Here is a 23,148-nt window from a genome sequence, read left to right on the forward strand (position 1 = left end):
CGGAACTGAGCCCACCCTTTAATCCTAAGGTTCATCTGCCGGGGCCAAGCGAGCTTGGACAGTGGCAGCGAGGTCCTCAGGACGTAGATGGATTGCCTTACAGGGCTAACGAGCTCCATCTGCCCAGTGAGTGGCCCCTACTGGGAATCAAACCCGGGTCTAGACGTTGACAGCGCCGTGCCTTAACCACTTCACCACCAGGGGCAAGAGGCATTTGTACAATGTCCCTAACAACATGCTTTAACTTTTGGTCAGCACTGAAGTGGTTAGGCAGTTGGACTATATGTTTGTTGGAGGTCCCTTACAACTGAATTGTTCTATTCTATTCCGTTCCATTCCATTCCATTCCATTCCATTCCATTCCATTCCATTCGCAGCAGGGATAGATTTTGTGATCAGGGTGACACCAGCCACACTGGACTGCTGGCCGTCATCCCTGGCAATTCACCACGGGCATGATTTGGGTGCCATGACTGTGCAGTGGATACAAGGTCTGGGAAAAGGTTTGCGTGGGGGCTGCCACAACCCTTCCCCTCCATGGCAGGGAAGGCGAGTGAGGTGAGTGCTGGGCTGTGCCCCAGCTTGTACCACTGCTCCCCTCTGGCCGTCGGCAGTGGGGAAATGCGGCCTCGGGCCACTGGGGAGAAACAGGGACACAGGGATGGCCCGAGTCGGCCCGGTGAGGTGGGAGATGAGGAAGCAAGGGGAGGGGGGTGAACTTGGCATCCTTTGCCTCTGTCCCCGGGGGTATTTACGTCCGGGTTCGGTCTGGGTGTCCCATGTTCCCACCCTTCTGGGGACCTTCCGTGTGGTGCCTTGGCACCTGCAGACTGTCCCACGCACAGCCCCACCGGCCCCTTTTTCCCTCTGCGCTGCGGTTGCTGCGCTGCGCCCCAGAAGCGCACGGCCTCAGTCACGCAACGCCCGCGGTCCGGGGCGCGGAGCGGCCGTGCCGTGAGGACACAGCGGCAATGCAAAACGCTCTCATAAATAGAAGCTGAGCCCTGCCCGCCCGGGCGCGGCACCTTCCCGGGGCACCCGCGAGCCTGGCCGGGCGAGGCAGAGGCGGCGTGAGGCGGTGGGCAGGGGCCGCGTTATGTAAGGCCCGCGGGGCGGGCGCGGCGGGGGCGCTGCCGGCGGTGCTGCGGCGGCGCAGGTCGGCTCGGCTCAGAGCGGGCGGCGGCGGCCGCCTGGAGCGGGCCCGCGGCAGCGGAGGGAAAGCGGCTTATACCCCCTCTCTCCCTCCTCCCGGTTGCCATGGAGACGGGCGGGCCGCGGCGGCGGCGGCGGCGGGGCTGTCAGTGAGGGATCGCACCGCGCTCCGCGGCGGAGGGGAAGCCGCGGCGGCGGCAGCGGCAGACATGGACTCGCAGTGCGACTGTGCCGAGCCCCCGGCCACCGAGCAGCCGTCGGGGAGGATTAACAAAACCGCCTTCAAGCTGTTCAGGAGGAGGAAGTCCGGGGGCACCATGCCGAGCATCTTCGGGGTGCGGAGCAGAGGCGGGGAGGGGAAGGGCGCCGGCAAGCCGGGGATGGTGCGGAGCCGGACGCACGACGGCTTGGCCGACGCCGTGCTGGAGAGCAGCAAGAAGGAGGAACCGGTCGGCGGCGACCCGCAGAGCCGGGAGGCGCAGGAGCGGCCGGCCGGCAGCCTCGGCGGCCCCGCCGGCCCCGCCGGCAGCGCGGTGGCCAAGTCGCACAGCTTCTTCTCGCTGCTGAGGAAGAACGGCAGGCAGGCGGAGGGCGCGGAGCCCCGCGCCGGCGGCAGACAAAAGAAGGGGCTGAAGGGGATCTTCAGCAGCATGCGGTGGCACAAAAAGGACAAAAACGGCAAGGAAGAGAGGGGGGAAACCTCGGACATCCCGTCCGGCCTTATCATGCCGGGGTCCCTGACCGCCAGCCTGGAGTGCATCAAGGAGGAGACGCCGAAACCTTTGTCTGAGACCCCGAAACCTTTGTCTGAAACCCGGAACGGCGCGGGAGACGCGGGGCCGGAGCTGCCGCGGGAGAAGGGCAGCGGCGAGGCGCCCGCCGCGGCTGAGGAGCCCGAAGCAGGCGGCGGGGAGCCCCAGGCCAGCAGCCCCCCGCCCCGGGAGGAACCGGCCCCCGCCGCCGCCGTGCGGCGACTCGAGGAGCTCAGCCGCGAGCGACCGGAGCCGGGCGCCGGAGAGGTTGGGACTGCGAAGGATGCAGCGATAACAGGTGAAATTCCAATAACGACTATACCCCCTGTTGAACCTCACTGTGATAGCGGTCAAGAGACGGCAGCCGCCCCTGACCCTTCCTCTGTTGATCCACCCTCAGAGCAATCGATTGATCGTATTTGTTTGATGTTTGCTGACGTGACTTCACTGAAAAGCTTTGACTCTCTTACAGGCTGCGGAGATATTATTGCGGACCACGAGGAGGATGTGGGCGGCGGGAGTGGCGTCTGCGAGAAGAGCACCCCCGTGGCCGGCAAGCTGGGTGCCGCCAAGAAGCATCCCACCATGGTGGCCTACCAGGGAGGAGGGGAGGAGATGGCCAGCCCGGAGCAGGTGGATGACACCTGCCTGCAAGAGTTCTGGGATATGCTGTCACAGAAAGACGAGACTCAGACAGAAGGAGGAGGAAGTGGAGGAGGGACAAAGAAGCCCGAGGAGCTGAAGGAAAACCGAGGTACCGAAGGGGCCCAGAATAGGGTGATGGTGAAGCGTGGTGGCCTCCACCAGATTGCTATACATGTCAACCACAAAGAGGAGCAGAAGGGGAGAGAGAAGGAGCAACACGAAGGCATCCCAAACAGTGATGAGGGCTACTGGGATTCCACCACCCCTGGTCCCGAGGAAGATGGTTCCACAAGCATCCAGAAGGAAACCATTCCCAGGGACAGCTACAGTGGGGATGCTCTCTACGACCTCTATACTGAGCCAGATGAGAACCCACCAGTGGGGCCTACGAACGAAGAAGTCACCAGCGTGCCACGGTCCAAACCCATCTCGCCAATAACGACCACGAGCTCACTGAAGACACCCTCAAGCACAGCGAAGGACTCCAAGATACCCATCAGCATTAAACACCTCTCCTCGCATCCTGCCAGCCATGGAGCAGATGCCAGTAACAGCCATCACGTGGCACACCATCACCTGGCCAAGAGCGAGATGCACAGAACAAAAATCCCCGTCTCTAAAGTACTGGTACGCCGGGTCAGTAACAGAGGCGTAGCAGGGACAACAGTGAAAGCTGCCACGTACCAGGACAGTGCCAAAAAGTAGCTGAGTGGAGGCAAAGACAGACAACGAGGTCAATGTGTGAAAATCTGCATAAGGGACCACAGATAATGAATTAGTTTTGCATCACCTAAAGAAAGGCACCTCAAAGGCTTCCTTCACTTTACTCCGTGGGCCTGCACTTCTGAATCTCTTCTTACTAGACTGTTTGGCTGAATATAAAAAGTCGACTTCTTTTTGAGCACTTTTTTTTACATTTGTATCTTTTTTCTGCAACACTAAACTCTGGGGAGGTTCATTTTTACACACCTTTCTGGATGTAGGACTTGGATTATGAGCCTAAATGACCATCCTTCCTCATGCAAAGCAGTATCATGAGTTCTTCAAAGGAACAAAATTACAAAAAGGAGCAACATAAGAGGTTCTTCAATACACTTATCTTTTAATCATTTGTGGAGGAGGAGTGAAGGGTGGGTGCCTGGCTCTGAAAATGATGTTTGCTCTACGAGGTGTTGGAAGAAAATGCCAAGCAAAAAACAACCAACCTAACAGGTATTTTACCTGCTGTAGGAATGAGAGCACTGCTCAGCAGCAGACTTGATTGACTTGTGTGCAGGAGCTAACTAAGGAGTTAGGTGGACTTGTCTAACAGGAAAACATACTTTCGTTTGTCTGTCTCTCTGGTTGGTTTTGATCTGGTCTAATGTAAATGGGTAACAGAGACACCTGACGTAGATTCAGATGTTTACATCAATACTTGTCAGATAATGCATACAATCAGGTTCAGGGAAACGTTTTACTAAATGCCAATATATACACACTGTCCACATTTATACAATAACTTTCTCGCCATGTGTAAATATATACATGTTTTAGCAGATTTACTCAATGCTACAGATTTTTTATGAAAAAAAAAATCATCCGTCCTTATTATCTAGAGTTTAAGCAAAAGTTAGTTTTTATAGGTAGATAATTTTACAGTTCTAAAATGATAGAACTTTGTGTAAGTACCTTAAATTAGAGCAAAACTCTGGTTTGTATGGGCTCATGCATCCCCAGATCAGTAAGTCTGAAGTGCTGATTTTATCCTAGTGGCACATTCCATGGCTCAGAGCTGAGGTTCTGACAGCACTGCCACTGCAAACCTCTATTTTCAGGGGTTTAAACAAAGTTGCTCTGGGCTTAAACCTTAAAGAGAAGGAACCCAGCAAAGAAATGTGTTTTTTAAGTATTATTTTTTAAAATATATGAAATTAGTTTTTGACTATTTAAAGAAAGTTTGGGTTCTTGTTGCTTTTTATTTTCATTCTTAATAATGTCAGAATAATTTTACTTTAAGAGAGAGAAAGAAAATATGGTAAGCTAGTGGTACATAAAATGGTCTGATGAGCTTGTATCTTATGAGAAATGTATTAATGGCCAGGACATTTTTAAGTAGTGGCTACTGTACATGGGCATTGGCAACATTTTAAAGAAATTTAATAGGGTTTTAATGTGCCTGAGGACATATTTTTATGATACACTGAAAAAGCTCCAAAATTCACTGAAGTTTAAAGGTAAATGTTATGTATTTACAAAATATTTTGATATACATATTTAATCATCAGACCACATTTAATATAAAATATATGCTCCAGTGTATCTAAATAATAATATACATTTTAAAAATATACATGTCTATATTATGCAGAGAATCCTAAATTCACATCATTGAAGCTAATGGGTCTGATCTTACATAGCAGTTGGTTTTATTGTCTCTTAAATCGAAAGAAAAAAAGGAAAATAAATATACAGAATATACATTTGGAGGATATTAAGGTTATAGGCAAACCATAAAAAGCCAGGAAATACCATAATAAGAATTGTATATATGTATATGTGAGGTTCATGGTTCACTGAAGAAATGACCTTAGAGTCACAAAGATAAAATTGGCATCTAGTCCTGAAATTACTGCAGGATTTAATACAGAGTTGCAACACGCCAGTGAAAGTGTTAGTTTTTCCTGACCAGTCCCTGTTTTCGTGGTTTGAAAAAGAACCTTAATACACTTCAAAGAAGATTATTTTATATGTTTTCTTTCTAACATGTACACGTGTGGTTTCCTATATGCCTCCCCACACAGACGTGTTGTACATATGCATGTGTAGTCACGCGCACCTCCTCCCAGGGTACGTGCACCACGCTCATGTGAGCACGGCCATGCGTGCCCGCTCCCACGCACAGGCTCAGGAGATCCATCTCCAAACATGCTGGTGATGGTTTCCTTCGCCTGAGAAAGGGATTTGCATTTGGCCTGACTCTGCTTGTGCATTTTAGAAAGTAAAAGCTGAAATACCCTCAAAAGGATATATGTACAGAACATGGAATACTATCCTGCTCCTCAGCCCTAAACCTAACATTCCTTTTTTCTATTCCTTGGTTTTTGCTCGACTGTAAGGGACACATCTTTCCTTGCATGACAACTCTGCAGAAAAATCCTAGTTCCCCATTTTGTTCTAAGGACAAATTGTGCTGAAAGATTCTATAGGGTACTGGAAGTTGAGAGGGAGGGAGGATGTGGGGGTAGCACCATAAAAATTGGAAGCACTGAGTACAGGTAGTAGGAGTGGTGCATCTTTAAAACCACTAGGAGATACCAGCTGTCATCTGTACAGGACTTATGTGTGGCAAATTATTCATCATATGTGTTTTTTGTTTGCGTTGTGGCATGTCTGTATTGAGAAACCAATAGAGTGACACTAGACTAACTCCCTCTCGCGTAACCATTAACAAGAATCATCATTAAAATGCTTTGTCTTGCCTTCATTTTTCTATCTCTCCTTTGTTTTCTGCCATGTTTTTCCTCCATCCTCTGCATGCTGGCAGGCGGCTTCCTGCTCGGTGCTAACCCCTAGAGCGAGGAGCCCTGGGCTGGCAGTCGAGCGTGGGTGGGAGGGTGACCGCCCTGCCTGCTGACGCCAGGTGCTCCCCAGTCACTCTCTCAAGCTTTCTATTGCATACCCAGTGTAAGTACATTTTGCAAATCTCTTGGTGGTTTGTTTGGCTGCTTGCTATGTACATATTTTAAGGACAATCATATCCTTAAAAGGAAAACAGGAAAGTAGCTTGTAGTAGGGCGTCAGTATTTTGAATCATTGCAGCATACTGACGTTGATTCAGGGTAATGGTTGTGTGAGAGTAAAGACACAATATAATGTTCAAATTAACTCTGTATTTATAAAACTCACTTTTGTCTTTAAGCCATCTATGTTCTTTATTTCAAAAGGTAATAGCAAATCTGGTATTCACTAGGGCTTTCAATTTTCACACAAAGATATTTGTATAACTCCACACAATGCCTAAAACAATCATTGGAAGGAGGTTCAAAGGCTTTCTTTAGACCTATATTTAATTCCTGAAAAATCCCCATAAAGTACTACGAGATGCCTAAGAACAAACAGCTAATGGCTTCCTGGATTTAAAGGCTGAGACAAAAAGAGGCAATAGTCCTGAGGCACTCTGTTGTGGCTTGCATTCTTATTTATGTTACCCTGTTCAAGCATATATTTTCCTTGGCTTTGGTAGGTATTGAGGTAGAAATGGTGTTCTGAGTCCCAAAGATCGCATTCCCGATGCTGTCGTTGTTTTGATTTTCTTAAACAATACTTTATTTGTTTTATTTGTTATTTGATGGTCTGAAGGATGCTTTGTAATTAACAGCTGTATGCCATTCATAAAGGATTTTATAGATCAGGACTCAGTATTTAGTTATGTGTACTCTTTGCACTTTCAGGTCCCTACTGGTAAATTTTATATATTCTTAGGATTTTTCTATATATTGCGTAGTGTTTTATAGCTAGCTACAGTGATTTCAGTGGTATACATTCCCATCCTTTATATCAGCACAAAAGATTTCCCTTCGGTAGCGTGAAATGATGTTTTTGTGGACTTCTTTTGTCATGATAGGAGCTAAGTTTCCTGTACTAAATGTGTGGCCTGAAACAGACATAAAAGGTCTTATTTTCCATGTAGTGCATATGCATTTTGCTCTTGCCAGTAATAGGACTCAAACACATGTAGTAGATTTCAGAAGAAATTCTATGACTAAAATAAGAAAAATCTATATTCAGTCTTATTCCATCAATCACCAGCATTTTCTTCATCCACTGTGAATATCCTTCACTACCGTCATTCAGGGTAGTAGAGGACTGAATTTTAAAAATTACATGTGTAGATGTACACTATGAAAATTAATTCACTGATTATTTTTTAATGAATCTTACTAAATTATTTATCTAAGCTAAGTGAATATTGCACCAAAGTCTTAAAACATCTGATACAGATGGCATTTTCAGTAAGATACTATGAGTGCAGATGAGCCAAATTAACAGGCTTTGCTTAGCAAAGCAAAACCTTGTTGTTTCTTAAATTTTTAGTACTGACTGAGCTTGCACATCAAAGGGAGCCATTGATTCTGCGGCATGGCCAAGCACGGAGGTTTTTCTTTTCCCTGCTCTAATGGACTACTTTCAGAAAAGGCTTTTGAGCAAGATAATGGTACAAAAGAGACAGATCACAGTAACAATAGACACTTACAAGACAGATGGTTATCCAACAGCCACAACGGGGGACTCTGGGCAAGGTGGCCTGAAAATGTGTTTTCATAGCTACTGATATGAAAGGCTGAGGCTTCTGTCTTGGAAAAACAAATTGACACCAACTCAAAGATGCTGCAGAAATGTGTCTTGGCATAGTTTACACTTGACAGCTTCTGCAGGGTTTGGTTTTGTGGTTTATTTTGGCTTTTTTTTTTTTTTTTTCACCCCTTCGTTTATTCTTCCATTATAATGACATAACCCCACGTGTCCGAGCAGAACTGCACAACAACTGACTCTTCTGAGATTCAGTGCTGAGAATACACTGTCGGCTGTCTTCAGTGGCCTGGGACTGGTTCCTGCTGAACATCCTCCCTTCCACTGAGGGATGGGAGGGATGGGATGTCAGGATTCTCTTGTCATGAGTCCACGTGCTGTTTACTGTGAGCAGGAGGTATCTCAATCTGTCTTGCTGTTTGTGTTCAGGGGACAGTTTATTTTTAATTTGACTCACAGAATTTTTTTAGCTCATTAGTTCACATCTTGTCTTCCATATGAGCATCTCAGCTAGGAACAGTCAGCACTGGGGTGGTGTTTCCTAGGTCCATTTCATGTAGAGAGAAATAGAAGAACTTGTCATATGCAAAGGAATAATAGACGTAACTACTTGAGCCACATCGTGTGGGTCTTTATTCCTGCAAAAGCAGGTTATTAAAGCTCTTCTGGCCTTAGAAGGCTTCTCCATCCAAAACAGTGAATAACATTGCCTAGGACCCTTTATTTTTTTTCCTTCTATGTCTCTCTTTTACTTTCATCCGTACTGCAGTTGCTTGAGAAACAGATTTTTGATCTAACCTTCCAGCACTAGAAGAGAGAAGCTGCTGTCAGTGTGTTCTTCAGGAGGTATTTGCTTCTGCTTCTTGGTCTTCAAAAAAATTAAATCCCCCTCAGAATAAGCTGAAAAAATATTTAAAATGGAGATCTCTGCTTTGTGATCTCATACACATGGGTGAGGATGTTGAGTGATATTTTGCATAGCATGGAATATATCCCTTCACTTTCCTGTTGTGGACAATTTAGCAAATTTGTCAGGGAAGCATGTCACTCTTGTAGGAAATCCCAGAAGCTGTTTGTTATAGAGCTTGTGCCCGGATTTTCTTTATCTTTGATAAGAACTGCTTTCCTTTTTCCTTTCTGTACGTACTTAAAATAAATAGAACCAAAGTTGTAGTGGAGAGAGGAAAGGTTATGTACCTCATAGGGCAAGGAGATTCAACTGCTAGTCTGAAAGGCTTCTTGTAGCAATGGCTAAAAGAAGAAGATTGCTTTGCCTACTTTGACATCACATCCAAGCAATGGTCTGCAATAAAAGCTAATCCAGCTAAGTCCACAAAGTTAGAAAACTGGCATTTGCCAACACGACAATCTCTTTCCAAGGTCCAGTTCTGCTGTGGCAAAGCTTCCACTGACTCCAGTAAGAACTGGCAAAGGTCCTTAATCTCTTAAGGAAATAGGAAGTGTTTCTTAAATAAGTCTTCCTTTTTTTTTTTTTTTTCCCCAAATATTAGCATTATTCAGGTGTTTGTGCAGTCTTTTATATTACTGTGGTAGTGTTTTCACTGATCTGAATGCAAAACATGTCTGTTCATTGTTTTCCATCTTAACAAGCTGCACTCCTGCACATAATTCCAGTGCTCAGCATGTTTAAATTACAGCTAACACAATCACTGGCTTCCTTAATTTAACTCTTGATGGCAAAAACAGGACTGGATTCTTTCCACAGTTCTAAAACCCCTGCTTATTTTGTTATTGTTCATGTTTTTGATATGGTAACTAGTGGAGCCTCCCTTTAGCTATAACACAACCACATTTTAAATATGTTGTTAGGGAGAACAGTATGTAGGTACTGAATGGTAAGATCTTTAACAGATTTTTATTATTTTGGATGATGCTGCATCAAAACGGTTGTTAAACCAGTATCAGGTTGTTTCCATGGGCTTTTTATGCAGATGCATTGGGAGATTTGAACATGATGTGCTCATGAAGAAAATTGGCTAAATCTGCCTTGAATTAAGCCTGACCTTAAAATGTTGGTTAGTGGCAGCAGATGGGAAGGTGTGTCCTAACTTACCTGCACCCTGTGGACTAGAGGAGCAAGGCACCCCCAGTCACTGGGAGCATTTGCTGTCTGACCCTGCCACATGGTCCCAGCAGAGAGGTGTGGGGTGTCACCATGTGGAGGTGTCAGCCCAATTGGAAACAACAGGGAAAGCCAGGGTGGTGGTACTGTGCTGGAGTAGGATGGTTGATAGGGTGTCTGGGAGATGGGATGAAAGCAAGGACTGAACTTCTTGTCCTTGTGGAAAAAGAGATTTATACATATGCTTGTAAAATCTGTGCCCTCTTTTTCTTGCACTGATGCTTGGATCACTGTGTTACAGTGAGTTAGGAGCCAGGGTGAGTTTGGGTGTGCTGAAGCCAGTGCTCCTGCTGATGGACTAAAGTATGACTGCTTTCATCAACACCTGAGCAGTGCCCAGTGTTTTATTTTGTAAAGGCAATTTCAGCGCAGAAATGTCCAAAAATCCTCTGCAGCCCAGCACTGATTCATGGCATCTCACTGCTCTCCCATCCTCTTTTTTCCAGGAAGATGTGAAGACCCAAGCCCTGGGCAGGGTGGGGAGATCTGGCTGCACCCTTGCAGCCCAAGGACAAGTGGGGAGGGAGTGTAGCACACACAGTGCAGCAGCTCTAACAAGTACTAGGCATGTGGCTTGATAAAAACTACGTTATCCTGCTTGTCAAAAGAGGGTGCAAGACTAAAGCTGTTGCTTTTTTTTTTTTTCTTTTTTTTTTTTTAACTAAAGTAAATCCTCTGCCGTGGGTGAAATTGTAACAGCTAGACAATATCTTATTGCACCAATATTCTCTCTGAAATCAGTGGATCTGTTAGCAGTGTCAGTTGTTATTAAGGTTCAGTGAAGATTCCATACTTTAGTCCCATCTGAATTTAACTTGCTCTGTTTGTTAGGAGAATCTGCCTCAGAAAAGTTCTAGTGTTGAAGCTTGTGGTCCTGTTGAAATGGGGGATAAGGTATGAATGTGGTTGGTGGAAAATATAGATTCAATAAATCCAGTATTTTATGGCTTCAGCCTTTAATGACAGCCCAACTCTGCTTAAACATCATGGTGTGCATGAGGAAATGGTAGCAGGGACTGCTCCACACTGCATCAGACAAACCAATGCTCTTGGTGTTTCCTACGTGCTGAAAGGGACATATGTGTCCTGTTAGAAGTCACTTAGCCTGTTTCTATAAGACGTGTTATAGCTGACAGATCACTGTTAATTACGATTTTCCCTCCGATTTTTTTGTGTCAGCCACCCCCAATAAGGTAGCATATAACTTATTCAAGGTAATGAGTGAGTAAAGCCAGAACTCTCTTCTCCTCTTATCTAAAAGGTTTGGTAATAATCTGGCTAGTCTGCGTGCACCAACTTTTTCTTAGTGAAAGCTCACAACATTCCGGGGGGGGGGGGTGTTTTTATAACGGAGACTGTTAAACACACTCTGCTCCTTTCCACTTCTACAAACTTTTATGAGTATGTGTCTCCTTGAATCACTGTATTCTTAATGTATTTACAACCTAACTGATAGCAATAGATGTCTTTCTTCCCTGGCAGTTCACAAGGATATACTAATCAGTGTTTATTATATTTTTAATTCTGTAAATATTTATTTTGGTACTCTGTGTATTTATTGGCACTGATTCTGGTGTTTGCTTATGTGTCATTGTAAATGTTGATGGTTTCAATAGTCTTGCTTCTAATGAATGTAAGGAACTCAGACTAACTGCACTTTTCTTCCATTCAAAAATCTTAACAGTGAAAAATATTCCCACTGTCATGTGTTATAATGAATACAGTTAATAAAACCAGTTGTCACTTTTCATTGATGAATGTGAAGGTTACTTTTTGATGTTTGAGCTAGAGATAGAGCCAGTCTATTCAGTGCATTGGAAAATACCAGGCTTTTGAAAGAAACACATTAGGGAATTATGTCACCAAAATACCATAAAAGAGAATATTTGGGCATGTGTGCACTTTGATTTTTATGTAGACATGCCTTTAACAATTCTACTAATAGCATCATAGAATAACTAGATTGAATTTGTTACTTAAAGGGGGGCTTTCAGAAATAAGAGTTTTGGTCTTCTGGTCTTCCATTTCATCAGCATGTAGTTTTTGCTTGGTTTTGGGTTTTCTTTCCCTTTAAACAACTTAGACAATTAAATGGACTGAGCTTCATTCTGTTTTTTAAATCAGTTTTGTTTCCTGCTTCTCCCGGTTGGGAAGCCAGCAGGGAAGCTGGTTCTCTTGGCACAGACTGACTTTGGAGTTGCAGTTTTGGTGTGAAAGCCAGAAAATGCAGTCTGCTGTAAGCTACGTTTCCCACCTTTAAAACTGGAACTTCATTGCTATGACTATGAAATGAAATTTATTAGAATTTTTTTGCAACTTTGTTGTTTTGCAACTTCCTCTAAATGTCTTGCTTTTAGAAGATGCATGAAGTATTTGGATCAGTCGAGTTTTAATCCTTACGTTTATTTACTTTGCTTAGCTAAGTAGCACCACCTTGCTAAGGGTTCTCCCATGGAAGGTACTGAACCAGCCAGAGTAAGTACTGGAATAAAATCTCCTCAGTAGTTTTCAGGCAATAACAAAGCAAAAGTTATGAAAAGCTCATTAATGCTAGTAAGGAGCAGGACATGGTGACACACTATAAATTGATCCTATGTTCACAAAAGGGTAACTCCTCTTTCCAGTAGCTGGAACGAGGCTCAAGTAAGGTTTTGCCAGCGATTTAATGCACAAGCAGTTTCACATTCAGACCTTCTCAGCCTGTGTCCCATATTGCATGTTCGTGTTGTTTATCCTATGCATCTGAAAGCAGAAGAGTTATAGTTTAAATTCTCTGCCACAGAAGATTGTCTGGTGATTACCTTGCTCATCTCCAAGTATAGCTACTGGAATTCAGTGAAGTGTGGGGCAGATGTACAGCAACGTCACAAATCTTGATAACTGTAGGTCTGTGTGATGCAGCTGTTACCACCTTCCACAAAACTAGATAACAGTAACCTGGCAGATCCACTGTGACAGAAAAAAATTGAAAAATTTCCTGAAACCAGACTTGGCCCAAATATTCCTTTTGAAATCAAGATGAAGGTTCTAATATTGAGCTAAAAGTCTCTCCCTAATTCAAACCAAAATCAGTCATTCTTGATGGTACATCTCTATGACTTTCATGGCCACCTTACTGGAAAAGTGTTTGCATTGGGAGTGATGACCTGGAAATATCTCTGTGACCCATTCATTGAAGATGAATGATGCATCCAAAATCTATCAAGCAACAAAGAGAAGATAATATTCTTGACTCCAAATAATTGGTAAGGAGTGTTGGCAAGTCTAATGGACCAGTCAGGCGACCATCAGTGAGTACTAGCCTCATTTTAAATCCTTTCCCTTGAATCATGGTATTTTTCCCTTTCAAAGTGATTGTACAGGAGTTGTTTACCAGGAGCTCACATTGAGCAGACGCCTGCTCCTACCTACCACATTGCACATCTGCTTCCAATTAAAACCATTCCACAGTGCCCTGAGGGGGATGGGAAGGAGGCTCAAAGGTTCTTCAAAGGGCTATTTCAGCAGCCATGGATGCTGCTATCGCAGCTGAGGACCAAGAACCTGCTTCATCTCTAATGATACATCACTCTTTTTGCTCTGCAAAGGCCCTTAGCACTTGGATCAGGTATTCACTTAGATCTTGGTAGCAGGAGGTCTCCTGTTCTGGCTAATGAAGGAGACTTGTCCTTGAACAATATGTATATTTTTACCAGCTTAAGCCATGCAAAGAGTCTCTTAAGTACAACTCCCCACAGCTACTCTGAAGACTAACAAATGACCCATGCTGATGCTGTGTCCTTATGCAAAGTACCTTCACAAAATGGCTCTGTGCAGCACTCCTGTGTGAGCGCCAGGTGAGAGGTGACCTAGAGCCAAGGGTTGTCATCAGAGAGGGGAAGGGAGGGCTTGTGCCTTCTGGCAGAGCACTGTCCTGGACCAGGGAGGTCTGAGTCCCCTTTCCACTGCTTCCTTTCTCAACTTACGGAAGCCTGCAAATGCCACATTTTAAAGTTATATCCACAAAATCAGCTGCACATAACTGTGGTGTTGCTCAAAACCTGTGGTCTGAGGTTTTATGATAAAATTTCGCTATCGCTTAAGCTCTTGCACCGGGTAGGCTCCAAAGTGTCGCAGGGCTGGATCTGCTCTCCCATGTGTTGTGGTGGGAGTCACAGACGGGCAACTCCTCTGGCCTCATCAGCCTTCTCTGTTGCTGTCACTTGAAACTCATAAGTCCCTTGGGCAGAGAAGAAACTTGAGTCAAGATCCTCTGGATAAAGGTCCTGAATGAACAGAGGTTGACTGGGTAGAATCACAGAGGTGGTAGGAGAGGTTGAGGCAGTGAAACCTGGAGCAGTTAGAAGCCTTGAGGGCAGCAGTGTCCTCTTTTGCTTCACAGGGAGATAGTTACCTCCAGGGCACCTATGTGGCTCAACATGCTTCAAGAACACAGTCAGCTTTAGGCTACCACAGCACAGGAACAAATGGTGCTGAGCTCCTTGCATGGAGCTGGGAACATGCAGAATGACATGAAGAATGCAAAGAAAACAAAAATCCTATGACAAAACACTACTTTAAGGACAGAAATTATGCTAAATAATTAAGGACAGAAATTATGCTAAATCTCTATGTCATGTAAAGCAAATCTGTTCCTTTCCTTCCCAGCTCCATTTGTTCACCTGTAAAGATGAATTTTGCAACAAAATACATTTGAATTAATAAAGGTAAGTGCATTTCAGTAAATATGAGTAGTGAAAAACCTCCTTTTGATTATGGTTGTGGGGATGCTGAGCAAAATCTAAAGTAGATATGAAAAAATAATCTGTTCTCCTAAAGTATTATGGAGGATCAGAAAAATGTTGAAAACAACTATCAGCAGGATTGTTCGGAGTATTTCTTAAGGAAAAATAGAGACAGATAAGAATTTAGCTAGAGTGGGTCTGTCTTTACAGCTGGGATATATTGCATCTATGTCTGTCTTTCTGTGACCTTCTACCTTTCACGTTCTGCACTAATAGGTTTTGTTTACTGATAGATAACAAATCATACAAAAATGCAGCACTTATAGTGTAGAAATCACTCCTGTTACTCTTTTGCTTATAGGTGTCTTTTTTTCCCCCCTGTTAACTAATTAAGTTCCTGATCCTCCCAATTAGACCATATCCAGTCATTGTCAGGCCAGATTTAGTGTCTAATTACTCAGCTGCTGTGTCTGAACACCTTCATTCAAATCAGTAAGAAACACTCCTATGCAGCAACTACAGAAATGGTGCTTGCATCCTTTGCAGAGCTGCCTATTGCTGCTTTCTCAGGGGCTTAAAATATTTATGTCTATCATCACTACATGCTGTTGAATTTGCCTGTATTTTTTTTCCTAGGGTCTGATAGAAAACACCATAAATCTGCATGTTTTATGGAAAAACAGTTGGACGAGATTACACAGTCAAGTTAACTTGTCTATGCCAGATCTCAATTCTTTCTCAGGATGTAACATGTATTCAGACCGATTTAAAATAAACGACTGCATCAGAAAGCAAAACAGACATCAGAGCACAAGCACAAAGGCAAATGTCAGCCCCTGGCTCGGAAACAACCAGGGTCCTCAATCCAAGCTATGAAACCTTACATTTCTGCCTCAGCGCAGGCAAACACATAGCACTATTTATAGCACAGTCTTTTACTACCCTTCTGGTAGAATAGGCTTCATCGGAGGATTTACATGACTAACCAAAAGCAAAAGCCTTTTGTCCTTCATTTCCATAAGAGAATGCCAGTGTTAAGCTGGCGTTCATTGGGCTGAATTACAGAAAATATCAGTTACTAGAAAACCAGTTACTAATTCAAAGGCATCTGTTACCATGGCATAGGCCTTCTCTTCCCTCTCCATGTCCCAGATTTAGCACCAATGATGGGAGCTTAGCGAAAGCTCAAAAAGAACGGTTCTTACCTCTGAAAAAAAAATGCATAGTCGAGGAAGACCACATGTTTTCATGGCAACTAAGGAGTAAAGGGTTAAGACCTAGGAGATGGCTCTGAACCAGTAAGCAACACAAAAGACTCTTATTAGTAAATCAAGAGCCCAATGTGCTCTCATTTCCCCCCTTGTATCTTCAATTAAACCCTTTGGGCCACAAAGTTGCTGCTCCTGCCAAGGACAACAATCAGCAGAGGTGATTATTTTCGATTCTGCTACATACCCTGAAGTCTCGTGAAAATGAAAACCAACCTTCCTTTCACTATCTGATCCGATTTCCAGGGCAGGCCAGGCCCATCAGCTAGTCCCCATCCTTCTGGCTTGCAGTGCCAGCTGCAAGCACCCAGGCTCTCCCCTGAGATGCCACTTTCTCACAGATGCCTGCCTCTTCCTGCCTTCCAGATGGCGGTGGGATTCTTAACAAGCTCCCCAATTTCTCTATCCCCCTTGGGATTTCATTTCAGTGTTGTCTTGTCACATCTGTTTTTGTCCAGTCGGGTTATGTGCAGGAGCACGAGTTACAAAGCTTCCTCAAGAGGTTATCAACCTGCAGCTCCCGTGGCCGTGTCAGACCTCCCTGCTGCAGAAATGCTCCCATGCAGTGAGGATCACAAATGCTCTGCTGTGGCTCAGCTGCTGAGCAGAGATAAGGACCACTTTGTTGAGGTTTGTAGGCTGCTTGTATCCTTGTCTTGTTCTGCATCACTGAACTTACTCTTTCCTCCCTAGGGCTTCTCTTCAGGGCTTCTTGAGGCTTCCTGGTGCTGTTACAGGCCTGTTTAACACAGCTCATGAAGGAGAATGGCTGCAGAACAGGGCAGAGATTGGAGTGATTGGCTGTGATGTCCTTCACAGAGGTCTTCTGTAACCTTCAGTGTAAAACTACACCCCTTTACTTTTTCCACCTCTAAGTGGGGATTGTGAGCCTTCAAGAGGAAAGGTTTCAGGTGGCCAAATTCTTCAAATTTCACCCCACTGCCTGCGAAGCGATTTGAGGTGTGGATAGGGGCATGCTGCAACAGCATCACTCTCTCATTCTCCCTGTCTTGCCTGGACTGACCAGGTGCAGACGTGGCCATAACCTGAATGAAAAAAAAGGGAGGGGAAAACCTTCTTTCCTGGTTTGTTTGTTTGTTTTGCTTTGTTTTTTTGGTTGGTTGGTTGGTTGTTTTTTTTTTACATGGGATGGCAGTGGTAAATACCCAGGGGGAGGATTTGTATACTGGCACAAGAGTTATTTAATATCTTCCTTAATGACATAGATGAATGGGTTGAATTCACCCTCGGCAAACTGCAGTTGACACCAAGCTAAGTGGTTTTGTTGACACACCTGAAGGACAGGATGCCATCCAGAGGGACCTGGACAAGCTTGAGAAGTGGGCACATAGGAAGCTCAGGTTTAGCAAGACCAAGTGCAAAGTGTTGCACCTTGGCTGGGGCAACCCGTGGTATCAGTATTGGCTGGGGGATGAATAGATCGAGAGTGGCCCTGCCAAGAAGGACTTCGGAGTGCTGGTAGGTGAGAGGTTGGACATGAGCTGGCAATGTGGACTTGCAGCCCAGAAAGTCCAGTGTATCCTGGGCTGCATCAAAAGCAGCACTGTCAGCAGGTTGAGGGAGGGGGTTCTGCTCCTCTTCCCCACTCTGGTGAGACCCGACCTGGAATACTGCACCCATCTCTGGGGTCCCCAGTACAGGAAGGACATCGACCTGTTGCAGTCAGTCAAGAGGAGGGCCACCAAGATGATTAGAGAGATGGAGCACATCTCCTATGAGTAAAGACTAAGAGAATTGGGTTTGTTCTGCCCAGAAAAGTGAAGGCTTTGGGGTGACTTAATTTTGACCTTCTAGTACCTAAAGGAAGCCTACAAGAAAGATGGAGAGACTATTTACAAAAGCATATCCAAGTAGTGACAGGACAAGGGGGAATGGCTTCAAACTGAAAAAGAGTGGGTTTAGATTACATATTAGGAAGAAATTCTTTACTGTGAGAGTGGTGAGGCACTGGAACAGGTTGCCCAAAGAAGCTGTGGATGCCGCATCCCTGGAAGTGTTCAAGGCCAGGTTGGGTGGACCTCTGAGCATCCTGATCTAGTGAAAGATGTCTCATGCATTTATGAAGGATAACATAAAATTTTTTTAAGGGACATTGGTCTTGAGTCAGAAGGGACTGAGGATGATGCTAACAGGACACAGCTTTCCTCCTGAGCTGGGCAGAGCTGTCTGGATTGTTTCACTGTGCCTCACCTTCCCTTCCTGCCCAGTAGGCAGCAGGAGTGCAGGGTTATGAAATGGAAGTACTGGGAAATCTAATCGAGGCAACATTTGTTTCCAAATCACATGGTGCTTCAAGCTCTCATAGTTTTTCACTGGCTCCTGTCTGGATTTATTTTCTGTGTTTCAAGGGTCAGCGTTGGAAAGCTGGGTGCTGACACAGCCAGGACATTGAGCAGCTGCCTCCAGCACCATCTCAGTGGGGAAAGCTGCTGGCTTAGCTCTCTGGTAAACTGCCCTGTGCCAAGGTCTGCTCATTAGGTGTTATATCCCATGAGAGGCATGTTAGTTAATCTTTACAAGGTTTTGCTGTCGACTCTATTTCAGTGACTGGTTCTGGTCCCAGAGCAGTGTCCTCAGGGCTCCTCAGCCCAGTCTTTATCTGCCTCAGTGAACTCCCTCAGCGAACACCCTCCTCAGCGAACCCCCTCCTCTTGGGTCTCCTTGGGCTATCCTTTACAGAGCCATGGAATCTCTGAAGAGTTCAGGTGGGAAGCATCTCTGGAGGTCATCTGGTTCAACTTCCCTGCTCAAATGGGGCCACCTAAAGCTGGTTGCCCAGGACTGTGTCCAGATGGCTTTTGAGGAGGGAGGTTTCCCTGGGCAACCTGTTCCAGTGCTCAGTCATCTACACAGTTAAAAGTGTTTCCTGACATTCAGAGGGAATCTCCCGTGTTTCAGTTTGTGTCCTTTGCCTCTGGTCCTCTTGCTGGAAACCACTGAGAAAAGCCTGGCTCTCTCTCCCCTTCAAGTATTTATATACATTGATGAGATCCCTTAAGCCACCTCGTCTCCTGCCTGAACAAGAGAGATATTTTCTGGAAGAAGTGTCACAGGCCACAGCACTGTCAGAGCTACATTTGAGAAACGTGCTGGGGTCAGGACCATCCTTCCTCAGTCCCACACCATGCTTTGCCTCACAACAGGCAACCATGAGTGCCTGCCTGGAGCCCAGTGAACCTGAAGAACTTTTAGGACTATGCACTGTCCTTACCACAGGGTAAGAAGGAACATATAAGCCCTCATGCTGTGTGTGATGGCTTCGGGCTGACAGATCATGGAAGGGTGATGTGAGGAGTGAAGAGGTTTCTTTCTAAGCAGTGGCACCAGCTTGTACTGGTGCATAATGGTCTGAATGGCCTCCACGCAGCTCCTTGCAGTGGGTACAGTGAAGCTGCCACTGCTGGCACTAATGTGAATGCTGCTGGTTTTTTCCAAGTCCCAGTTCACCCTTCTTTTTCCTTTCAGATACTCCCATGACGAGATCATTTCCTGTATGGAAGGTGAGCCACAAGCCTAGCAAACCCTAGTCTGTGAGCAGCAAATGATTTATTTAAGATGTCTTTGCTGTAGGGTCCCAGTGGGATGAGAGCCTCTCTAGGTTGTTTGTGTTGGACCAAAGCCCCACAGTGCTGATAGACCAGACAGAAGGCATGGGCATCTGGAGAAACCAAGTCTGCCCTGAGGAGATGTGTTCAAGTGGAAAAGGCACTTGCAGGACCAAAGGATGCCTGAGTTTTAGTCCCGTTTCTCCTATTCATCTGCTGCCTACTTGTGTGTGAACCAACACACCTACTCACTAGGCATTTGCACAGTGCGAATGTCACCTGTTGGAATATCTTCTGCTCCAGATGTCCAAGCATGGTGCAGGAGAGAAGCCCAGTTTGTGGCTGCTGTTTCTGTTTAAATTTGTGCTAGCTCCAGGGACCATTCTCCTCCATGACTCAAAGGTTTGATGCAAATTAGCTCCATGATACTCCTTATGAGGAGAACTCCGTTGGCAACATGGATGATAACTTCCCACCTCTTGCCTTCCTGTGCTGCATCTGTGATCAGCCCATCCTGTGTGATTTGAACAGAACACTTCCACCCTTCTTACTAGCACACTTCCTACTACCTGCAGAAGGGCTTGTGTGCTGCCCAGGCACTCTGGGGCTCAGGCTCTGACCCTGCTCTCGGTGATGCCAGATAAGAGCTTCACAAGTTATTTAGGCTGGGAGAGGATCAGATTTTGGCAGAGGGTTGTTGAACCCCTCGTGTTAGAAAAGCCACAGTGCTTACAAGGCACAACTTCACATTCTGTACAATTTATAATTTCCTTTAATTTCTTAAAGCGCTCTAATTTCTACACTGTTGTGAAGGATTCTTTGTTTACAATGATTGCAGAGGGTAATATTTCCAGCATGGGTAACCATGGCAATGAATAATTCTATTCTTAGGAACTGTGCCAGCTGCACTAATGCCTTATAGTAGCACTCAAGCAGTTTGCTAATGAGAGAATTCTTGTTTATTGTAGGAGGACGTTTTCCCGTGTCCACACGTTAGCCTGTAGTTTCTTAAAAGCACATTCTTTATCAGTAATACATGGAGGGAAAAAAAAAAAAAAACAAACCAAAACAATCAGATCTCAGTTACACAGTTCCTCTTGCACTTAAGGTTTTCCTGGGTTGTTTTGTAGTTTTGTGGTTTTTTTTTCCCTTGGAAACTGTATTATACATTTTTCAAGGAAATTTAAGGTATGTGATAGTATGCTTTGTTTTTACTACCACCTTCTACAATGAGGATGAGCTTAGAATGCTCCAGAGCAGCTGTTTCTTACACAAAAAGACACCACTCTGTAAACTGATCTAGCCAAAGACATGCAGGTTTTATCACTAGAGGAAGGACTTCAAGTATTTTAAAATATGAGTTTTGTGCCTAATTTTATTTGAGTAAAGAATAATTCTATATTAAACTACTTCTAAAAATATGTATTACAGCTTGGAGTTGAATTGATTCAACACCAAAGCAATGAAATTGATTAATATATTGTTCTTATGTATGTATGAACATGATTACTACCTTTGTAAAAAAAGTACATAAAGTAAGTAAAGTATTTATTTTTCATGTTTCGTGATTTAAAAGCAATTTAAATTATTTTAATAATAAATGTCCCAAATGCATAACTTTTTTAGATTAAATGATTTAGGATATGTTCAGTAGAAACCCTTAAGGAATAGCTAAACTACAGTTCCTGTCATTCCATGAACCACATGGTTTCAGAGTACAAAAGCAACTGGGTGCAATAAAACGTCCTCTCCTGTTTTCAAAAAAACATTAACAACAATCCAAAGTCTCTTACCCAAGATGAAAATCCTTAGGAAACATTTATGGAGCAATTGTTGAACTGGGCAAAGCTGCTTGAAATGGTTGTAGTTTGAGGGTTTCTAGAAAACCATTTCTTAGCCTTGTGCCTTTGATCAGAAATGGTGAATGTGTCCAAACAAACAGCACGGCACAAGCCTTCAGGTTTTTTCATGTCACAAAGCGGATTGATCTCTTTTCTGTGGTTAGTGATTTGGTGCCCTAATTAGTGGGCTCTGCTTTCACCAGTCTCTACGTGACCTACATCTGCCCACAACCAGCTGTCGGGTGGCTCATGCAGTGCCCGGCCTCCCTCTGCAGGGCTCCTGTACACCACCCATTCCTGCTCTGCTCTCCAGAAAAGATCTTCTGCCCATGTCCCTAAAGACAAAGCAAGATCCACCAGCTAGAGTTTCCCAACAAGGTCAGTGTGGATTGACTTAAGGAAAACCACCCCAAATTATGGTTCTGCTTGGCCTGGGATAGCCTGGTTCTTCTGTGGCTCAGTAACGCTCCCACCTCTTTAGCATTTTTAAAACTAGGTCAGTTCTGACATGAAAACAGCCCGGAAAAGCCTTAGGAATTTTCCACCAAACTGTCACAACTCAGTAGCTGATTTTTTCTTCCCCAGTTTCTTTTTCCAGCTAAGATAGCTCCCTGGGTTTAACTTAAATAATCAAGTTGCTTGTTTTTTTCTCTGCCCCCCTGAGACTGCAAATACTCATTGTGGGGAAATCTACAGCTCAATTGTTTCTCGCCCTCCATTTCATCCCAATGTGGAGGGACAGAGGACTGGTCCTCCCAGCCTGATTGCTTCCATCCCAGCAGGGCCCCTCCCTGGTTCCACTTGGCACAGGAGCAGTTTGGCTCCTGGGTAGCTGAGCCCAGCCTGAACACACATGCCAGGGCAGGGGCACTGCAAATGGATCTGATACCTGCTGGTTCGTGTGTTTCCTCCCGCGTGTATGGAGCCATACTGTCTCCTCTCCCTGCTTTCACTGGAAGCTTAGAGGAGATTTTCCAATGGGATGATGGCACAGGAATAGTTTGTGTGCTTCTGTGCGCTGACCTGATGAACCCTGATAGACCCGATGGCAAACTTGATGAACCCTGCAGAAATTGCCTAAAAGAGAACTGGTGGCTGACCTTGAGCAGCTGACCTTATCTAAACTCTGAGCTACCCAGTGGTTGTTGCTATTTTCATGGGTGCCCCAGATAGCTGCCTGAAGGCGGGAATGCTCTATTTCTGGGTTTTGTTTTTAAATTTTTTATTAAAAGATGCACTGACAAAGAAAGTGCTACAGAAAGGGAGAAGCAAAAAAAGGTGGGGGGAGAGAAAGTCACTTCATAGAGCTCTTCCAGATAGATGGCAGATACCCAAGCCCAGGCTCCTTCTAAGAGGTGTAAATCCAGTGTGCACTTCTTAAGGTCCGTGGAATTACCCCTGGTTTACAGTGATGTGTGAGCAGTCCCGGCTGGCAGAGCTGTAGCAGTAGTGCAGGACAAGTGATGAGGGAACAGGGAGGCTGCAGCAGGATTAGAAAATAAGGCTGTCCTGGAAGGGGAGATTTAAACAAATTCCTGCTGGGTTAAGAAGCTTGTGACGGGACCAGCGTTTTGCATGCTGCCGTGGCTCTTCCTCCCGAGCAAGCTGAACTGGGATCCTGCCTTTCATTTGCTGGGGGCAACAGACCATGCAGAAATCCTCTCTCCTTTTCAGGCATGTCAGTGTGGTGCCCAAAAATCTCTGATGAGGGGTCTCACACCACAGAGGGTTAAAGTGCTGTAGTTTCTGAGGCAGTCCTGTGTTC

At 45.0% G+C, this 23,148-nt stretch overlaps 1 protein-coding gene across 1 annotated transcript; it reads left to right on the forward strand.

Annotated features, from left to right (window-relative positions):
• Positions 1-1,284: 1,284 nt before the first annotated feature.
• On the forward strand, positions 1,285-11,738 carry AMER2 (APC membrane recruitment protein 2). The gene is made up of 2 exons (XM_027884109.1): positions 1,285-2,202; positions 2,377-11,738. The coding sequence occupies exons 1-2, from the start codon at positions 1,362-1,364 to the stop codon at positions 3,252-3,254; spliced, it is 1,719 nt and encodes a 572-aa protein (XP_027739910.1). The 5' UTR covers positions 1,285-1,361; the 3' UTR covers positions 3,255-11,738.
• The last annotated feature ends 11,410 nt before the right edge of the window (positions 11,739-23,148 follow it).

Source organism: Empidonax traillii, unplaced genomic scaffold (assembly GCF_003031625.1).
Source record: "Empidonax traillii isolate 1590-97213 ecotype Southwest subspecies unplaced genomic scaffold, ASM303162v1 scaffold9:size3134949, whole genome shotgun sequence".
NCBI classification, from domain to species: Eukaryota; Metazoa; Chordata; class Aves; order Passeriformes; family Tyrannidae; genus Empidonax; species Empidonax traillii.